Source organism: Emydura macquarii, unplaced genomic scaffold, assembly GCF_026122565.2.
Source record: "Emydura macquarii macquarii isolate MOO-44397 ecotype Brisbane River unplaced genomic scaffold, CSIRO-AGI_Emac_v2 contig_1483, whole genome shotgun sequence".
In the NCBI taxonomy this organism is placed as follows: Eukaryota; Metazoa; Chordata; order Testudines; family Chelidae; genus Emydura; species Emydura macquarii.
The window spans coordinates 14,717,496-14,737,783 of NW_027131620.1; the positions used below are offsets into that span (position 1 = coordinate 14,717,496).

The 20,288-nt window shown below is 42.7% G+C and overlaps 1 protein-coding gene across 2 annotated transcripts in view; it reads left to right on the plus strand.

Moving 5' to 3' along the window:
- Window positions 1-19,059, plus strand: part of PTGIS (prostaglandin I2 synthase) — a 39,798-nt gene extending 20,739 nt beyond the window's left edge. The window contains exons 8-11 of one of the 2 annotated variants that reach the window (XM_067554268.1): window positions 921-1,102; window positions 9,188-9,339; window positions 10,213-15,839; window positions 16,400-19,059. In XM_067554268.1, the coding sequence (XP_067410369.1) occupies window positions 921-1,102; window positions 9,188-9,339; window positions 10,213-10,357 (479 nt within the window). In that variant the 3' untranslated portion in view covers window positions 10,358-15,839; window positions 16,400-19,059. The remainder of the gene's footprint in view (window positions 1-920; window positions 1,103-9,187; window positions 9,340-10,212; window positions 15,840-16,399) is intronic. The other variant, XM_067554267.1, reaches the window with a different exon arrangement.
- The last annotated feature ends 1,229 nt before the right edge of the window (window positions 19,060-20,288 follow it).

Genomic DNA, 20,288 nt, shown 5'->3' on the forward strand with positions numbered 1-20,288 from the left:
CCAACTTCTGATGGTGAAAGAGACAAGCTTTTGCGCCTACACAGAGCTTTTCTTCAGGTCTGGGAATACGTGACAGTTAGCCCCAGATTTTCAAATACTTAAAGTGTTTAATTGTGTGCATGAAATGCATACATATTATTATGCCTAATTTGTATCTGCACTTAATATGGCCATGTGCTAATCAGGCATTTTCACATGCATGTGCGCACTGTGCATACAATCACCTGATTTGTAGGTGCAGTCCTTGGGATGCATAGTTGTGTGCCTAAAGTTTTAACATATTTAGCCCCTAACTTTATCCAGCTCTACTGAATGTAGAGGTCTCTGTTAGAATATATTGACTTAGAAAAGTGAAACTTCATTTTAACAGAGGAGGAAGACAAGAGTCAGTTGTGGCATGATATTCAGAAGTATTTATCAAATGGCGTTGCCATGCATCACCATTTAATAGGCTGAACATCCTACATGGTCAAACATGGATTTTAGATGAGAGAGGGATTTCTCCTTGGTTTGGACCATATATATGTTAACTGCACATGCCACTCTGCAATCAGAGAGCTGCACACATTATTCAGTAACAAACAATTACCCCCTGAGTGACTGAGATGCAGGAAATAGTTTGATTCACATTTTATTCAGGAGAAATGCAGAGAAAGTCCTTGAAGACATGGCTAGTGTTTCTGTGCTCTCTCCTTTATGTCTAGTTCAGTTTCCCAGGGAATGCAGTAGATATAATCCCTCTAAGACATCTCTGCCATTTGGTAGAATATTATATGATGGAACTTCATTAAACAATTTGGTTTTTTGGAGGTGTGCAATTCCACACATTATGCAAGCGTGTAAAGTGAGCAGCCTGCAGTAAGCTCACTCCTTTTTACTGAATGCAGTAATTCTCTCTCTTTGGTTTTCCTCTTGTGCAGACAGCGTATTGAATGAAACACTGCGTTTGACAGCAGCCCCTTTTATCAGCAGAGAAGTCCTTGCAGACATGCAACTGAGACTGGCAGATGGCAGGGAGTTCAGCCTGAGAAAAGAAGACAGGATCTGCCTCTTTCCATATTTAAGCCCACAGATGGACTCCGAAATCTATGAGGACCCAGAGGTAACTTTGTGTCATTCTGAATCTTGATTCTTGTGACAATATTCTGTACTCTTCCCTCTCAATGTCCCAGCTTTAGAGGCTTATCTGAAATGATTGAGTCAAACATACAATACGGCAGGCTGCATTATTTAACCTGAATTTGGCATCTTTCACATGCCAGTTTGAATAGATGCCCTTTTGGGTTAACTATTTCATTCTAAAAATAAGCACAAGATTTTCAAAGAGTTTAAGCATACATTTGTATGCCTACTTTGCACGCACACTTATTGTGATCATGTGTACACTGGCTTAGTGAACTTGATCATGCCTCCCTCTAGTGGCCGGATGAAGCAAAGACTCTACTATTTTTTGATAGCTGGCAAAGTTGCTCTTTTAGCTGAAGCAGTGGGGTCTTGTGCATTTGGCACTGAAGGTCTCGGTTTTGATCCTCATGGTGACTGTGGCCAACTAGTGCACAGGCAAATGAGGCAACAACATTGGAGAAGGACCAATTCTGGTCATTTATACATACAGTTACCTGAGCTGTGCATGCAATTCTGCACCTGAACTCTGGAAATGTGGCCCTAAATGGCTAGTATTTAAATATTCTGGACTTTATTTTGCCCTGATAGAAATGAAATTTCAGAAACACTTCATTTGAGTCATTTAATGTTGCACAATCCAGTGTTTGAGAGCTGGATCTCAGTGCAGTTCCTATGGTTGTCGTGTGCTGATTGCACACTTGTCTGCAGGAAGCTGTCTTCTCCACATTCTGAAAAGCTGTACTGCTTATCCTCCTGATCTGCAGTTTGTGCTGTCAAATGCTTGTGAAGTATGTGCGTCCCTTTAAAATGGAATGTACAGTACTGTATATAGGAACTACTGTGACCAGAAAGGGCTGAATTATGTGTAACTGTTATATGTAACTAGATCGTGAGAACAGTTTTAATACAATCTCATTAAGTAGGAGTGCATAGCGGGATCTCTTTCCCTGTCATCTATGGAGTGCAAAGGGGTCCTCATAGTGGTTAGCGCTGCATGAGAGAGAGAAAAGGCTCTTCTACAGTTCAATCTCAGTAATTACTAGAGACCATATGGTGATCCTCTCATGGACTGTTTCCCATTCCCACCCAGAATGTGCAGAGGATTGGATATATCACAAAAGAATATTAGCACAGTCCTAACATTTACGTTTTGGGTCTGATCAGATGCCCTAGATGGGCTTCTGACTTCTTTAGAAATGGCTAGTACTGTAACTACTGATGGCTGTTTTCTCTCCCATTTGGGTGAATCCTGTTCAGTGCTTTCCAGTGTGGGTGAATGATTTCATGCTCCTAAACATATAACAACCACCTGCTGCTTTAGTGACACATTGCAAAGGATCTGATGGCTGCTGCTCCAATTGTATTGCTTCACACTCTCACCTTCACTTTCATCTTGAAAATCTGTCGCTCACTTATTCTGTGTGAAGTGGCAGAGTACTTGAACATCAGAGTCACGATTCCAATAGCAACACTAGAACACTTATTATTTATTTATGTATTTATTTATTTATTGTTTTGGCTGGCATCACCAGGTGGTGCTGTTACACACAGTCTTTCAAGGTGTTTTTTTGAGTTCATGAGCAATTTTTCACTCTTGGGAAGACATGCTGCGGTGTTGTTAGCTTAGGGTTATGTGAGGCTTTCTGTAAAGTCAGCTTGGGGAGAGAGGATGCTCTGCAAGTGCAGCAGAGATTGCTCTCTGCCTTGGGCTCTGATTAGAGTTAAGTCCTGAAGCAGAGTTGCTCCTTGGAAACCAGGACTGAAAGTCCTGGAGGATGTGATTGCCCAGCATGCTTTGATTATCTCATTTCAGGACTGGTGTACATGTGTAAATAAAGCACATTACACTTAGAGTATACCAGACTCTGTGTGACTAGATTTCTCTACTGGGAAGCTGACTTTGAAGGCCCTGGACATCTGCTGCTACTCAGCAGAGTGGAAATGCTGGTGGCAGAAGATGGGGTAACACTATGTGTAGCACACCCAGAATGTCAGGTACTTTTGAGAACTAAAACCAAGAATTCAGTAAGAACTAAAAGCAAGAATCTGGTTGATTGTGTGAAGAGTCCCATTAACTTACAGCTGTAAGTCAGAGACTTGGACATTTGATTTAGTTTCTACAGCACAAAATGTAATTAGAAGTTAAACTGGAATGAAGTTTCTTTCAGCCAGGGTTGTAGCCAGTATCTTAATATGGGCAGCGCAACAGTGATGTTTCTTTTATGTGTCTTGTTATGCTTTATAGGTATTCTTTTTAAGAAGTATGAATTTTCAATGCTTAGGTAAGATTTGGCTTGAGACCCCTAGAGATTCAGATACAATATAGATGAGGACCTTAAAAGTACACAGCTAGGTAGAGACACCAAAGTCCTTTCTCCTTCAGCCAAACAGAACAGATACAACATGGGCCGCAGTAGTGCTGACTTCTCCTACCATGCTGTAAGAGTGCCTCAGGCTTGACCTGATTGGGACCATTAGTGGGCATGAAAGAGGGGTTCATTCCATATGGACTGTTCAGGCAGTAGTTTCTCTGTTGTTTCTGCTAATGGGTACAACTACCAGTGGTCCTCTGTGCAGTTGGAACCAAGTTGGAATGGATCATGCAAGAATGACCACCAGATGCTAACATATGGTTGCCACCAACTGGATCTGGATCCTAGCGCTCCAGTATCTTGGATGGTTCTGAGGATTTCTGCAACTGACTTTTGTTTTAATAAATGCTGTTTAGGTTTATAAGCATCTTTTTTCATGTTCCTTTAATCTGCTTCTCATTTGAAGGGGAAAAGCCTGCCTTGAAAAAGATCAAATGAGTTGCTTTTCTTTTCTCTTTAGGATTCAGGGTTATGGGAAAGGCTGGTAAGTTATGTAAACTTGAGCTCTAAAAATGAAATTGTGGAAACAATGGTACGTGAGGAGTAATGCTGACTTGTTATGGTTACAGGAATTCCACTATCCAGTTGCCATAACAACTTAATGCAATCTTTAAATATAGAAACATGTATTACCTCCCCCCACCTTTCAAGTCCCCTGCTAATTTTCTTTTTGGTAACAAAGAAACAAGCTATTTTTACTTCCTCTACATACAGTCTGCCCTGGCCCAAAATGTCAGAAATGATGTCAGCATTACAGCAACGTAAATGCCATTAGATACAGTTTGTGAGGTCAAGAGACCTCTTATAACTGGTTAAGTTACTGTGCTCCATTCAGAGACAGTGTGTTCAGATTTCAAATATTAGCTGAACACAACGAAACCCTATGACAGGTTGCTTTAAAAGAAAAATGATCCTCCAGCAAGAATGGAGGAAATTGACTCATTTTTTCTCTCTAGTCACCTCTCCTTTCTCAACAGCAATAGCAGCTCAATAGCTTTTGTCACATTTGGCTCTTTGACAAGTTGTATAGTTTTTAATGCTATAGCGATACAGCTGGAAGAGAGTCCAAGCTGGGGATGTGCACAGGCAGCTGCATCTTGATAGCTCGGTTGTCATTTGAAGTTGAGCTGATTTCATGCAAAGGCATACAGGGACCTGATGCCATTTTTCCACTGAAGGATTCCTTGGAAAATACCAAGGGAACAAGTTTGTTTTTGTGGAAGAGCAACTTGCTCCCAAAGCCTGCAGATGAATCACATTAAGGACTCCAGTGAATTAAGTCTCTCTTTCCCTAGAGGCAGGCCCTACAGCTTAGAGTTGAGGTGCACTGATAGGGCAACGTGAGGAAATCTTGCACCATTGTTGCATGTGCAGCTCCTGTTTAATGGTTAAACTCAGGACTTCAGTCTCCAATGCTGTCAATTCCTCTCCTTCCACCAGCATTAAATTGAAGCTGTTAGTAGATTTTTCTGTCTATGCCCATTAACCTGGGGGAATTTGTAACTTCCTCTCCCTCCCAGCATGACATGTGTTTCTCCATTCATGATGTTGAGTTGCTGAGACATTTCCCAGGTTACAAAAACTTTTTTGTTCCTTTATACTTGTCAAGGACACGACCAGGATGTGGGCTGTTGGGCCTAATGGACAGAACCATAGCGGTAGCCAGGCCTGGAGGTTAGAATGGAGCTGAGCTGGAGTCAAGGTTCAGGGCCACAGGGGACCTGGGCTTATAATTGAGAACAGAGCTGAGGGTCAGAGTCAGGGATCAGAAGCTGAATGCCAGAGCCAATGGATGAGCCGGAGATTTGGTCAGGAAGCAGAGCTGGGGATGTCAAGGATGGAGAAGGGTAGGGGATGAAGTGGGCACAAGAGAAGGCAGGGAAGTCAATCAAGCAGCAGCTGTTAAGGTCAGCTGTGGCCAGCATGTTGCTAGGAGACTGCCCCTGCTGCAGCTGGTTCCCTGACAACATTTGATCACAGTACCTACACAGGAAAGAGATTTCTGACAGCAAACAGCTCTTTAATGGAGGAGAAAAAGGCAGAATTAGATGAAGCATAATGAGATCTTGCTGAAGCTAGTCAAATTCAGACGAGAGGTGAGGTGAAGGTTTTAAGCAGAGGTTAATGAGTCAGTGGAACAACTTACCTAAGGGTGTGGTGGCTCCTCCATCACTCAAAGTCTTTAAAATCCACACTGGACATCTTTCTGAAAGACAACACAAGCTATGGGCACAGATTGGCAGCTGGTGTAAATCGTCTGGAAAAAAACAGGGCCTACATATCACAGAAGGAGCTTGACTGCTTAATTTGGGGGGAAAGGGTTAGCAGCGGCTCCCCCACAGCTCCAGAGCCGGATGTGACCCGACAGAGAAAATGGTGGGGGAGGCGGGATTGTCCTCCAGGAGCCTGCAGAGTAGCAGCAACATGGGGAGCGTGCCCAGCAGCGGCTGGGGGGCTGCTGCTGCGGGAGGCAGGAGGCGGCTGCCGGAAACAGTGCCGCTCCCACTGGAGACAGAAGCAGCTGTGCAAAGTGCGGAGCGTGGACCTGGACTGGCTCTGTCCCCCTCTCCACCAGCAGTGCCGGGCCTGCCGCCCACAACAGCCTCCCCCCACCTCCACTCCCTTCCTAAGGGTCCCCACCCCTAACCCCTGCCCAGGGCTGCCTGTGTGAGGCACTGGGGGCACCACCGCCGCCTGCCTTGCCCTCAGCCCGGCGCCCCTCACCCAGCAGGGGGAGATGGCTCCATCATTATAAGTTTGGGGGGCATTGCCCCTCATTCCTCTGCAAACTCCACCCATGGTGCCCCCCCACGATCCATCTTGCACCCCCTTAGGAGGGCCCGTCCCCCAGTTTGAGAACCACTGGACTAGATCATAATGGCCTTGAAATCTAGGAATCAGATTTGCTGGGGTTACAGTCGTGCTGCTGGAGAACGTGCCAGAGAAAACATGCAACAGACTGAGATGCTAGCCAACAGTACTGCAAGGGAAAACTGAAGAAAAAAAGCTGTTCATTGGATATCATGGGAGGAGCGGGGAACAAAGCTTAGAGGAGGGAAACGGCCCGGACCAACCTAGCCTACTTAGTGCTGCAAACACTTCTGTTGCAGAGACACCGCTCCTTTAAGTGCTGAAAAATGAAGTGCTAGAAAGGTCTGATTCCAGAGGCATTGCTGCCAAAGGCTAGAGATCCAACATGGGAAAGGATCACTGCATGTTCGTAATGGTGTGTCCGTCCGTGTCCCTCCCCGCCCCCTGTCCTCCCCTCCCTTTAGGTGTCAGTGCATTGATTCCCCTGGACAATGCCTAGCTCCAGTTCGAGAGCTCATCTGGTTCCTGTCAGCTCCCTACTTCTTCTTCTTGGGGACCAATACTTCCCTTTGAGCTCCCGGAACATGGCCCCAGAATATGATGCGGCTCCTGCAGATACAAGGAGGCCAAGTCTAGTGCTAGTCCATTGACTGGCCTTGCTAGGGAAGTAAGCAGCTGTCACCTCCAGCTATTTTCTGGCTGACGTGCATTTATCTCCAGGACAAGCCTGAACCCTGCAGGCTGCCCAAGTGAGAGGTATACAGTGATGCCAAAGTCCAGCACACAGCACTGCCATGAACCTGGAGTGAAAAACACTATTCATTCTGCCGATGCACACTGAGGAGCAATGACTGTCCTCAGGAATCTCACAGAATATTTCAGCAGCCAAGTATTTACACCATAGAGGTGGCTAGTTAGCACTAATTAAACTTCTCAGATGCAACCAAACAAATAACAGTCCATGTCTGCACTGATGCAGCTGCGTTGCTGTAAAATCTCTAGTGTAGCCGCTCTATGCCGATGGGAAAGAGCTCTCCCATCCACATAATTAATCCACCTCCAACGAGCGGTGGTAGCTATGTCAGTGGGAGAGCTGCCGCCGACATAGTGCAGGCCACACCGGCACTTATGTCGGTGCAATTGATGTCATTCGGGGGGTTGGTCTAGTCACACCTCTGAGCGACATAAGTTATACAGACATAAGTGGTAGTGTACACATAGCCTTAGCCATCTATACTTGAAATAGGCTCCCTGGAATTCCCAGCAGGGCTGCCTCAAGCCCTTCATTTTGCAGATAGATATATGTACTAGCATGCACATTACTGTAGGCAAGTATCATTGTCCTCATGTTACAAATGGGGAAATGAGCTATAGAGAGGTAAAGTGACTTGCCAAAGGTCACATAGTCAGTCACCGGTAGAACAAGAAGTAGAACCCACATTTCCTGATCCCTGGTTTGGTGCCCTTGACACTGGACCAAGCTGCCTCTCCTAATGATTTCTCAGAATTTGTCAACACACATGCACAAATTTAACATACTCAGGCTATCCATAATCCTCTATCCTTCAATGTATTTGTTATTCAGGGTCAATTCCCACAGTCTTTATTCAGGGAAATCTCCCATTTAAGGAAATAGGTTTTGGTCCACATGATCAATGGTAGGACAATCAGCTGGTGCCCTAATAGGTGAGAAAGATCAGCCCCAGTGGTGGAATTTCCTGTTAGTTGATTGTAGGCCCTTTAGTCGTTACACTAGACAAAGCAGAATAAGCAGAATTCCAAGCAGAAGTGATAAACCAGTGAAGTATGTGTTTGCATTATCTTGCATGATTAAAGGATTCAGCTTGTGAGTCACCAAGTTGAAAATACGCAATTGTGATGGCTGTGCGTGTTCTTCAGGCAGGCATGGTTTAGAGCAGGACAGATGTTTGCATGATTTCAATGGTGAGCATTAGGAAATTATTACTATCGTGAATGCAAGGAGGTTTGTTTCCAGCAGGATGAGATTGTTGAAGTCTTCCCATTTCAAAACTGTTTGCCAGTATGGAAGAAACTCTTGATTGCATCTGTTATGGTGGGTTGCCTTATACCTATGGCTCAGGGTCTCTCCATATGCCAGCATGAGCCTTTGTCCATTGTCTCTTTAGGGAGAGAAACTTGGGTCCCTTCCAAGCCCCATTTTGTTCCATTCCCACTGGACCTTGGCACCGCTGGGTTGGTGGAGTCACACTCAGAAGGTAGAGGCTTCCTCAACTCCCTAGAAGGACAGTCAACAATGGTTCTCTTTCACATTAACAATCAAATCCAAGTTATAGTTGCAGATAAACAATGTATAACTTATTTAAGAGAGAAAATAGATTGTAATAAATGAAGAAAACCACTTTCTTCTATGCTCATACATACCCAGCTGCTGACTGCTGCACTTCTAACAGGACAGGGAACACCTGTTTTGAAAGTTCGAGGTTGGTAGTAGTAACCTCCCACCTCAGAATCCATGCTGGTGCTCTTTGCTCTGTTTTCTCTCTCCCAATCCATACCATGGTTCCTCAGAAGAGTAGTGTCCTTGTGTCCCTGAAATCTAGTTAAGTCTCCCTAAATAGGGAAGTCCATATCTGTGCTTTCCCCTGGCACATTGCTGTTTTCACCTATATTCTCCAGTCTGCATTTGGAAAGTATGTCTCAGCATAGGCGCCCCTACTTCTCCGAGGATCTTCCAATCAGTGTATTGAAAGCCTGTGATGTTCTCCCTACAACAGCATTTCAGGTGGTATCAGAACACAAATATACAGCAAGTGATTGTTTCTGTGTTCATAGATAGCCATCTGCTTCAGTGGGACACAGAATAACTGGGAGAGAGAAATGCTTTGTTATTTTTTCAGAAATTTAAATACGACAGATTCCTCAATGCAGACAACACAGAGAAAAGAGATTTCTATAAAAGAGGGGAAAGGCTCAAGTATTACAACATGCCATGGGGAGCAGGAATTAACACGTGTATTGGAAAGTTCCATGCAGCCAATAGCATCAAACTGTAAGTAAACGCAGAGAGTCTATAAAACTTAGTTATTCTGGCCACTTGTAATTTTACTATCAAGGATAAGAATCCTCTTATGGAGTTATATAAAATCTGGTCCTCTGTTTAAAAAAAATAGCAAAACAGACAATATTTATCTAATGACTCTTGTATCTCCTTTGTATGAATACAAATTGTGACCATTTGTAAATTCTGTATCTACTCCTCAATAACCCATATAAACTTTTTTGCAAATCCATATTAATTTCTTTTTAAATAAGTATTTTTTTTAACACCAGAGATCACACAATCTCCAAATGACTTGTGAATTAGTTATTTATGCCACAGAGTATACTGTGGTGTTAAATTGGAAATGCTTTCAGGTCCCTCGCTAAACTGTAATTTCATACATATACTGCACACAAAAAACGTTAAGGCTATAAAGTCAAAGCTATGTTAAGGATGCAAAATTTAGGAAATGTCAGAATTAATTTTTCATGTGCAACCTTCATTTGGCCCCACTGCATACATGCATTATGATACAATCTTTAATAACATGATCACACACTATTTTGTCAATAGCACTCCTTCAGTTTTTACAATGTATTTTTTGGAATGTCATTCTTGGAAATGGCTGAACCATTTTTCCTGAAATGTTCCAAAATAAGTCAGCGTGAGGCAGGCACCTGGCATGGAAAAGTTCCATCTGAATGGATAAAGTTTGACAGTTATAAGCAACTGAAAATTGGGTCTTAATGTTGGGAAGTATCAGGTAACCTTAACTATAGGCAGAACTACCAGTTCCTCCTATAACATTTACTTTCTAAGCATAGAAACTAGTAGATTGTCAATATTATATACTTCACTAACCTGGTCATTTTATCATTTTAGGTTTGTTTTCATCTTGTTAACCAATTTTGACTTGGAACTGAAAGATCCTGAAGCAAGAATCCCAGGGTTTGACAAAGGAAGATACGGCTTCGGAATGTTACAGCCAGAGAATGACATCATGGTTCGCTATAAATGGAAAGATTAGTTAAATAGTAGTGGCTTCCCTTCCATCATCCAACTGGTCTCCTCTGTGTTTCTCTGTTTTTTCTGAGAACTGTCATTGAACTGGTTCTAGGTCCAAGTAGTATATTTCGACTTTATTAATTAATCCATTGGGATGGGGTAATGGTAGCAGTTAGAAAGAACATTACAAAAAAAATAGTCACCATTATGTTGGCCTTGTACCTGTTAGACTACAACTTTAAAACTAAATGACTGTAGTTAATAGGGGAGTTTCAACACACAGTACAGTCATTTTTAGTAACTAACTATTAGATACAGTCAAAGTGAACTTTACGTCATGGAAGCACATTTCAAGGCTATCATAAGTTACAGTGCGTATCTCTCAACCAATTTTGCACATTCATGGAATTTCTTGCAAATCCTTGGGTCTGACTAAATATATCTAGCAGAGTCACAACACAGAAAGCTGAGGTTTTATTTCTGAGTAGTGGGGCCTTGGGGTCCATACAGAGGGTTGGTCTTCCTGGACACCAGCATGAGAGAGAACTTTGGAAAGGAAGATATGCTTGAGTGAGTCAGCATCATTAAGCATACGGTGTCTTAGTGGAATTATTTTATCATCTTGACTGTTGAAGGTAAGATGTCATTTCAGATTGTAGGTTTACAGCCAAGATTATGGGGGCCTGGCCAAATTGCTCATAGCATAGGAAGGTAGGAGGGGTGTGGTGGGGCAGAGAAGGTGAAAGATGGCATAATGTTCACATTTGCACTTGCCTGATCTTGGAGCTGTTGAATGCAGGCTGGCCCCCAGACATAAATTAGCCTTCAGGCTGCTCTAATTTATGGAAGACGTTGGTGGCCCCAGAGAGCTGTTGGCCTATGCCCCCTTTCCTCCAGCCATGCCAACTGCATTGGCATCAGGGAGAGGCAACACAAAGGGGAGTTGACATAGAAACTACTGCACTGACTCTGCGCCACTGAAGGATTCCCCTTGCATGGGGCCGTCCCTTCTGAGTTTGATTATGCTTCATTCGTGGCCAAAATCCCCTGCATCACACAAGAAGATCTGGCTCTGTGTGTGTTTCTGTTATATATATCCTGATTATCAAAGATCAGAAGAGTAGGGCCATGTACATTGCACAGTTGCATAATTTTCTGAAGGCTTTTGTATTTGGAAGAGAAGATAACCCAGTAATTTTTCATAATGTTATGGATGTGATATGGTAAGGAACTGTCCTTAGGGAAAAACCTGCATCTGTATGTGATACTCTGAAAGTAATTAGCATTGTACAATGAACATTTCTGGCAAAAAAGCATACAAGTCAGTTAATCAGGTAGATTATAAATAAATGATAGCTGTATTATGATGCTTAAAAATTATATTGGAAGGATACTTCTGTTGCAGCCCATGTTCTGAAAAGGATTACAGCTGTTAGGCTTTTCTAAATCTTTCTATGAACAAATTATGCTGAACAGGCTGTCCCCTGCGTTTCAAACAGTTTTGTGTGTGTGAGCAAGATAGGTCTTGCGTGTACTTGGAATGGGGCTGAGACATGCAGAATGCCTCCTAGCTGTTGTGATCTTATGATGAAAATCAGCCATTGATCCTGACACTCAGGAACTACATTTGTTTTTATATATATATATAGGCTGTAATTTGCAGAATGGGCAAGCTGGTATGTATCAAATTAGAATAAAACCCATTGCTAGTTATTAAGGGTAAGATTGTGACCTGCACTTCGTGGCTGTGCAGGGACATACTGGAATGTAAGGAGACCTCTTACTCTTCTGGGAGGCTTCCCTGGTGTTCATGGGCATGTGTGTATTGTGTGGTGGGAGGGGGGTAAGTGCAGGAAAACGGACTTAACAAAGACACTGCCCCCTGCACCCCTACAGAGAGGGGTGGGGAAAGGGATGGAACCTGTGTTCTTCCCTCCCCTACAAATATGCTAATCAGTACAACTGAGCTAGTATGGAAGGAGAAGTAATATTCTACTAGTATGGGTGGGCAGCAGCTCCAGGAACGCAAGGAAAGAATGATGATGCTAAATTTCTTTCTGTGCCATGAGAGGTTGTTAGGGGCTTCAGTTGCAGTGATTCTTTATTAGGAGAAAGTATGAAAGATTGGCTTCTTATTTACCATAAAAAGTCACACAAATATCAATACCCAGATGGCTCATGTCGTTTATGGCCAAAATATGTATTGAAGCAGCCTGCTTTAGTGCACAAACCTTTGGAGACATAGTTTCTAAAATATGAGCAAATGTTTACGGTACTTCATTTAGAGGACAATTATAGAATGTTCAAATGGTCTCCTCATTATGCGTACATAAAGCTGTAGCAGGAGCTTCTGGGTTTGTTAGAGACAATCTACCCAGTCTACTGTAATATTTCAATTTCGGGCCCCCTAAATTAGACTCTTCCTCTGTATCAATCTGCTCTAATGTCAATATTTAATGCACAATGAAAGTCAAAAGCAGAAAGATGCCAGTTTTTAAAAACTAGTCCATAGCAATTTCTCCTTATGGCTTTACTTTAAAAACTTGCATTACTATTTTTATTTCACTTGCCGCAGTGCTTCAGGCAGGAGTTGAGCCCCCTTGTGGTAGGCACTGTACAAATAATAGGAAGAGATCATCTCTGCCAAGAAGAGGTTGTCGCTTTAAAAAGATGAAGCATGGGGTAACGCAATAGAACACAACACAAGAGTCATCTGTGTGATGACTGTTTGCAGTGTTGTTGTAGCCATGTTGGTCCAGGATATTAGCGAGCCGAGGTGGGTGAGGTAATAGCTTTTACTGGCTCAACTTCTGTTGGTGAAAGAGACAAGCTTTCAAGCTACACAGAGCTCCTCTTCAGGTCACCCACCTTGGCTGTGTGATGACTGGCATGTGTGTTGTTAGTCCCAATTAATAAAGCATGTGACCTGTTTTCAGGCCTCACTTTTTGTTACTAAAGTCTATAGCTAGCCACCACTGACTTGATTTGGATTGTTTAGGTCAGGGCTAACAACACATGGCCAAAGTCTGATACCCTTACTCCTGATGGATAGCACCTTACTCCCCAAGTGGTCCTGCTGACATCAGTGAAGTGCAGTGATACACAGCACAAGTAAGGCTTTCAGAATCTGGCCCATGATGTTGCTTTTCTTGGTGTTTTTTACCTTTGCCTTTTATCCCATTTAATTTTATTGTGGGCCAGGTTGCACACCCCTTACTCACATTGACAAGCAGTTATTCCCAATCGTAATTAATGAAACTACTTGTGACAGTAGGCACTAGGTAGTTTGCGTAAGGGGCTCAGAATCGGACCCTTAATTTATGTTATTCAACCCTGGCCTCTTTTTTTTAAATCCTCTTTGTTTTTCCCCCCTATTTGCCCAAATTTCCTCTTTGCTTTTCTATTTAACCCTTGACTCCTTCTTCTTTACGAATATTTTTACTTTTTAATTCCCCTCTCCACGTTTTGGGGGATAATGCTTTTGACTATGGATTATTTATATTCACTGGGATGTGTGCTGTTTGATGTTGGTTTATTCCCCATATTATGCAAATCCCATTAACACCGTTATTTAATAACACCATTTTTATGGTGCCTCTCAAAGAAGCATCTAAGAACATAAACAAAGCTTTGCACTTGCCCTGTTGAGACGGTCTTATGATTTCAAATGTACCAGTGGAGAAAGTGAGGTGCAAAGAGGTTGTTTCCTCACTAAGGTTACACAGAAAGTTGTGGTGGAAATGGGAGTAAAACCTTTGCTCCTTGTTCCAATCTTGCTACCTTCCTCTGCAATGCATTTGAACTCTGATAACTTGAAAAATATGCCTCTAAAACTGCAGCTGGCATGTGGCAGGGAAACAGTGTAGGCTGTGTGTTTTAAAATGATCTTCTTAATCCAATTGATTAAAATGTGATTAATAAAATACACATATTAGACATGGAAAATAATGCAAATTCTACCAAGAAAGCAGCACACTCAGCCCTGGGAAATGGAATTTCTTTACAGCTGCTCAACAGTGACCCCTCTGGCTGATTAAAGGACAGTGATTACTGGCTCCAAAATAAGCCCCATCAAGTCATTGACTGGTAAAAGAATGAAGAGCATATGGAGCGGGATGGAACAGGGATAACAGGCACCAAAAATAAGGCTAAAGGGTGATATAAGCTTTCCTTGCAATGGATGGCTGCAGGGCTTTTGTAATAGTTTACAATGAGGAGGACTTGACCTCCAACTCACAAATTCAAATCCAGCCCTGGTTAGTTTTACTGAAAGTCATTGCCATCTGATGGCTGACTGGTGGCTTCCATGAAACAAGCTGATGGTCTGAGTCCATTTCAGATTTTAGATGGAAACTGAAAAGAAGACAAGCTAGCTTGTAACTGCATCTTTTAGGGATTGTTACAACTATTGGTTAGGGTTAAATTCTTTAAGTTTCAAGGTAACACTATATTTTCTGTTTAGCACAGCAAATGGTAATAAGTGGGTGTATATGAGAGAAAGAGGTGGGGGAGGGCAAGATTGTACCCAGATATGCTTCTTCTGTACATCCAGGATAATTTCTTTTGACTTGTCTGACAAAAAACAAATTTAACTGATTTTTATTCTTTCTTGCCCTGAACAGCCAGGGCAAGGAGAGGTGGATTCTATTCTGGCTCATGCCTCAGCAACAGAATGGTTAAAAAAGTTTGAATTGAAGATGTGTTTATTGAATTATTACTGGTGATGACACTGGAGCCAGAGAGAAGCCAGTTTGACTCTCAGGTCCCAGGATGAGACTGCAACATTAGCAGTTATGAAAAAATATCTTTATTACTCATCAACAGAGCAAACTTGTTGTGAAATGACTGCCAGGAAATAAAACTGGCACCTAAACTGCCACTTTTACTGTCACTTTTCAGAGCAGAACCACACTCAGAAGTGGTCAGTTTCCTCCCACTTTTTCTCAGGTTTGCTTCACTTAACATTAAAGTGCCATGCCAATGCAGCACTTTGGCAACAGGATGTTTTTCTTCCCAAGGGAAAGCCCTGAGCCCCTGTGGGATTCTGGAGCATCCACAATTTGTTCTTTTCACTTCTCATGAGCCTTACTCTGCAACCTCATCCCTTTGGTCAAGGAAAGCTATAACTGGCTCCTCCCAGAGACAATCAAAGTTGCTCCCACCGGGACCAGTGGAGGGCAGTCTAAAGCAAATCAAAGTGCTCTGCTCCATGTCTCCACAGCATGCCCAGCTCAGGAGGGATGGTCTGAGGCTGTGTGTTGTTGGATGGCAATGCATTTCACCTGCTAGCTCCCTGAATTAACCCAGTACATGTTTTAAAAGCTCTCTTATTATTGGTGGAGTGGAATGGGGGGAGTTGAATTTTCAAAACATCACATGTTTAACGTGCCTCGTAGCACACAGACAATGCTGGATTTGCACAGCCAACTAAATCGGCATGTGGGGAAAGCTTGGCCCATGGTTAGCATCTTCTGTTTCAGTGCCATGAACCTCCAAGTGCACAGGTGAGTACCTGATTCTCAGTGATAAGACTCGCTCCTATTCTGCTGTGTTCAGTGAGTAGGGGAGGGTGCCAAGAAAAACACAGTAATTGAAAGGCAAGGGGCTTCAGGGGATTTTTGTTTTTCACTAAACTTCCTAATCCCTTAGTCTGCCCCATCACAAGAATGGAAAAATCAAGCAGATTACAGAGGAACTAAATTACTGCCTTTTGGCCTGGCTTCTGGCATTTAGAAGGCACGTCCCCCACCCCCACCCTCCCGCCCCTCGTCCGGGCCCATCTTTTGGTTCTGTATTTGTACAGCACCTAGAATAAAGGGACCAGGCCCATGTCTGGGGCTCCTAGGTGCTACCACAATACAAATAATTAATAATAAGAGTAAACAATAACAATGGTAAAGGATCCCCAGTACAGTACATGAATGGCAAACAGGAGATGTGGCCACAACCAATAGCTAGAAAACCCATTGCAGCCCAAATCAATCCAGAGAAATGAAATCCTGCAACCTTCAGGGTGAGGATTAAAACCCAGTGGCCTCTCTTCTGTGTCATCCCACCTATGCAGGAGAAAGCTGGTCAGCTATGGTTCCCACCAAGTCTTTGTGCCATACTCTCTCCTTAGGACCTTGTGCTGCAGAGGAAATCAACCACTGACCAGTACGTGCCTCGCAGAGGTAGAGAACACCATGTTCCTGAGATCTAATTTGGAGGATTTCACCGTATTTGGGCCTTGGAGTTGGATGCCCCAAAGACCCTACCTTAATCTACTGCTGGCCATTTGACTACATTTCAGAATGGGCTTTGGCTCAGCCACATGTTGGAAAGCTGTGCAAAGGTGGTTGCAATAGACACAGATCCTGGCTCCTGAATGAATATCTTTGGGGAATGACCCTTGGAGCTCTTTGCTATCCAAGTCTCCTGTTGGACAGGGATAGAGCAAGTGTTTCTAGCATTTTGGGGAGCACGGTTTGGCATAAGTGTATCCAATTACTGGCAAGCCCCTTTTGCAAAGCAGCTTCTGCACTTTTCCTGCACCCAGTGACTCTGCTCATATATGGACATGCCCCTGGACAGCATTCCTTCACTCATATCATTAAATGTTCACCTGTTTACATTTATTACTTCACCGTAGTTGGCATAAAACATTCAAAACTGCAAAGCAACTGTAGTTTTTGTTGTTGTTGCACTACATTGTAGGAAGGGAAAATTAACAGTGATGTTTAGTGAAATCACAGGGCAAAGTTACCCAGTGGGGGTAACATGGAGGGGTAAGTAAGGGCAGAATTTACAGATAAGGCTTTCTTAATCTGCCAGATCATTAGATTTCCTGCTACTTAACTGCAAAATACTTTTATACATAAATAAAACTTGAAAAGGTATGAAAACAATATCAGATTTATCCTCTAAAGTATGTGCATTAGTAACTGACCCCATAAAGGCTTCCCTCATTTATACTGCTGACACCTGAAAAATGCACTTTCCAGTTATCTGGAAGAAGCTAGGATAAGGTTAGAGAATAATGTTAAGAGGTAAGGTCCTGACTGCACCATGAGTAACATGCTGGCATTCTACACCCCTGTGTGTGTTTTGGGGGTGTCCCTTGGACTTTAACTTAGCTCTGCATGATTGCAGGTGTTCATACATATAGAGCTCATTAATGGTCAAAGCCTACCCCATACAGCATAGACAAGAGGATGTCTCCTGAGTTCTGTAACAAGCTGAGTTACTTACTTCCTGTGCAATCTTGGGCAGGTCTCTTCACCTTTCTTTGCCTCAGTTTTCCCATCTATAAAAAGGACATAGCAGTATTTTCCTCGCAGGGAGGCTTCGAACATGAATTAGTGTTTGCCAAGCCCTTGGAGATCCTTTGGGGAAAGTGCATGGTATTGTTTCCATCACTAGCCTGAAAAGACCATCTAAGGCCTGGTTGGTTGGTGTGATGAGATTTTCCAGGATTGCCTCCTACTCTAGGATTTATCGGGGCAATTTACCAGTTAGGCTAGTTATATGTTTAATATTGTCTTTTAAGACGTGTCCCCACCCCATCTCAATTAAAAGGTATGGGGGGAGGGAGCTGGGAAGGTAAGCCTCAGATCTGGGGAGGAGCAAATGGAAGTCAAGAAGTGGGGAGTATAGAGGGAAAAGAAGGGTCCCAACTGGGAGATAGGGTCTGTCAAGGCAGGGGCATGTGGCTAGTCTTTGTGGGGCCTGGGAGGGGTGCTGACTGCAATGGATAAGCACCTCAGTCTGCCCTAACTCACTCCTGTTGATGCCATGCACAAGGCTGGAAGTGTGAAAAATAACAAGTTCTCTTTATCTCTGCTTGTCTGACAAGATTAGGAATCAGGCAGGGAGCTGGTCAGTGGGTCTCGCAGGCATGCATAGGGCTGCCGTACCTCAGGATAACAAAGCGTTACAATGCAAAATGGAGGGGATTCATTTTTTAAACCTGAGTTCTCTGCAGAATATAACTAATGAAACTCATGCATAGCAGTGACTGGTGCCATGAACATTGACAAATATTATTGGCACTTTCCTGGTTAATGTAGCTTTTCTTGAATGTGTGAATTTCAATACACAGATGGTGGTCACTGTGTTCTTGTCCTTTTTCTTTTGGGATGTTATCCTCATAGCACAACTTTAATTTTAGCCTCAACCAGCTCCCTGCAGACTGAAGGTTATATTAGGATTTTCCCCTCATCCAATCTGCATATTAACCCCCCCCCAAAAAAGGACCTTTATACTGAAACCTCTAATTCATTATATTCCTGCTATTTGGTGTTATGTAGAGTGATGTGTAAGTACAACTATATATTTGTTTCCTGGGGGAAAAAAGACAAGTGAATGGCAGTAGACCTGGCACTTAAGTACCTAATCTTAGTAGATTCTGATGCCCACCTCCTCCTCAAAGGTATTTAAGCACCTAACTCCCATTGAAATCAGCAACTTAATTGCAATACTCTGGACCTGAGAGCCCTTAACTCTGCTTGACTTCAATGGGTGCTGAGGGTTCTCTGTGTTATTTTGTATTCTATCTGTTGTAATGAACTGGCTGGCATGTCTATGCATGCTTGTCCTCTGCTGGATAGAACCAGAACCATGTTTGTGTGTGTCCTAGACCTTACACTATTAACCACTCATAGAGATTCTTCTTTGGCTCAAGGGTAAGATCCTCTCCTTCTGTGGGGGAAGACTTTAAGTTTGATTCCCTGCTGACACAAAGAAGCACTGAGCGGCTGTTTTATAGTAGAGCAGCAACCTTCAAGTTCCTTAAAACCAATGTGTTGCAACATAACATGGAATAGGTAAAGGTAAACCAGCTCTTTAATAAACCTTTAGAGGGCTTTATTGTCTCAGTCTTTCCAAAAAAGAGCCCCCCCTAGAATTTTCAAGTGAGACATAATTGCTATCACCTGAAACTGGAGTTTATTCCCTCACTACCAGATTGCTGAGTAAGAGCAAATCATTGCAATGTGCCAATCAGTAGCCAGAAGTGGTTGTCACACCACCTGTTGTAGGGCTAGAACACAGGCTGGCTTTCTAAATGCTGGTAGGGCTTTCTCCCACTCAATTAGAGAGATCACTCAGAGCCTGTGAATCAGATAGAATTACACTTAATACTCAGTGCTTACTACAGATGCAGTAGTGTCAATAATATTTATCTTGTTCTAACTACATCTCTATTTATATCTTATTGCACACAACTGAAGCTTGCTAGCACTGCCTAAAATCAGCAGCTGCCCATCACTTTGGCTGTGAGCTTCCAATATCAGCTGGAGATGTTTTCTTACAAACAGCTACCATGAACCTAATCAGGGTCATGTTCCAGTCATTTGAAGGTAATCCAGTAGGAATCCTCAGAGCTCAATTTTTTTTTAAAAAATTTTTAAGGGGAAGAAAAATGGTTGTGCCACCCCACAGAGACATGTCTATTACTCAAGCCAAGTAAGAAAGAAACAGGATCTTGCCAGTGAGCTTTTACAAGTTAGTCCAAAGGAAAATCCTGTAAGATGTTAGTCTTATTTTTTTGCATGTAGGATCTAGGTACTATAACGAAGAGGGCATTCAAAATGCTCGAGACTGACAGATCACATGTTAGTGGGCTCAGTGTTTTTAATTTATACATGTTATTGATGATGCATTTGAAAAAAGAATGATTCCACTTTGCATGGAGAGAAATATCTCTTTAGGTAGCTGGACATGCCCTCATCACATTAAAGACAAATAAAAGGTAGCATTTTCAAAAGTCCCTCAGTCGCTTAGGAGCATAGCTCCCAATGATTTTCACATTAAAGCTGGGATTTTCAGAAATGCTCAGCTATGGCCTAACTCTGATCCCTTTGAAAAATCCCACCATAAAGGATTAATAATACTCAATACCGACTCATACCAAATCACAATCACCATAATAATAATAAATATCTAGCTCTCACTTAGCATTTTTCACCCATAAA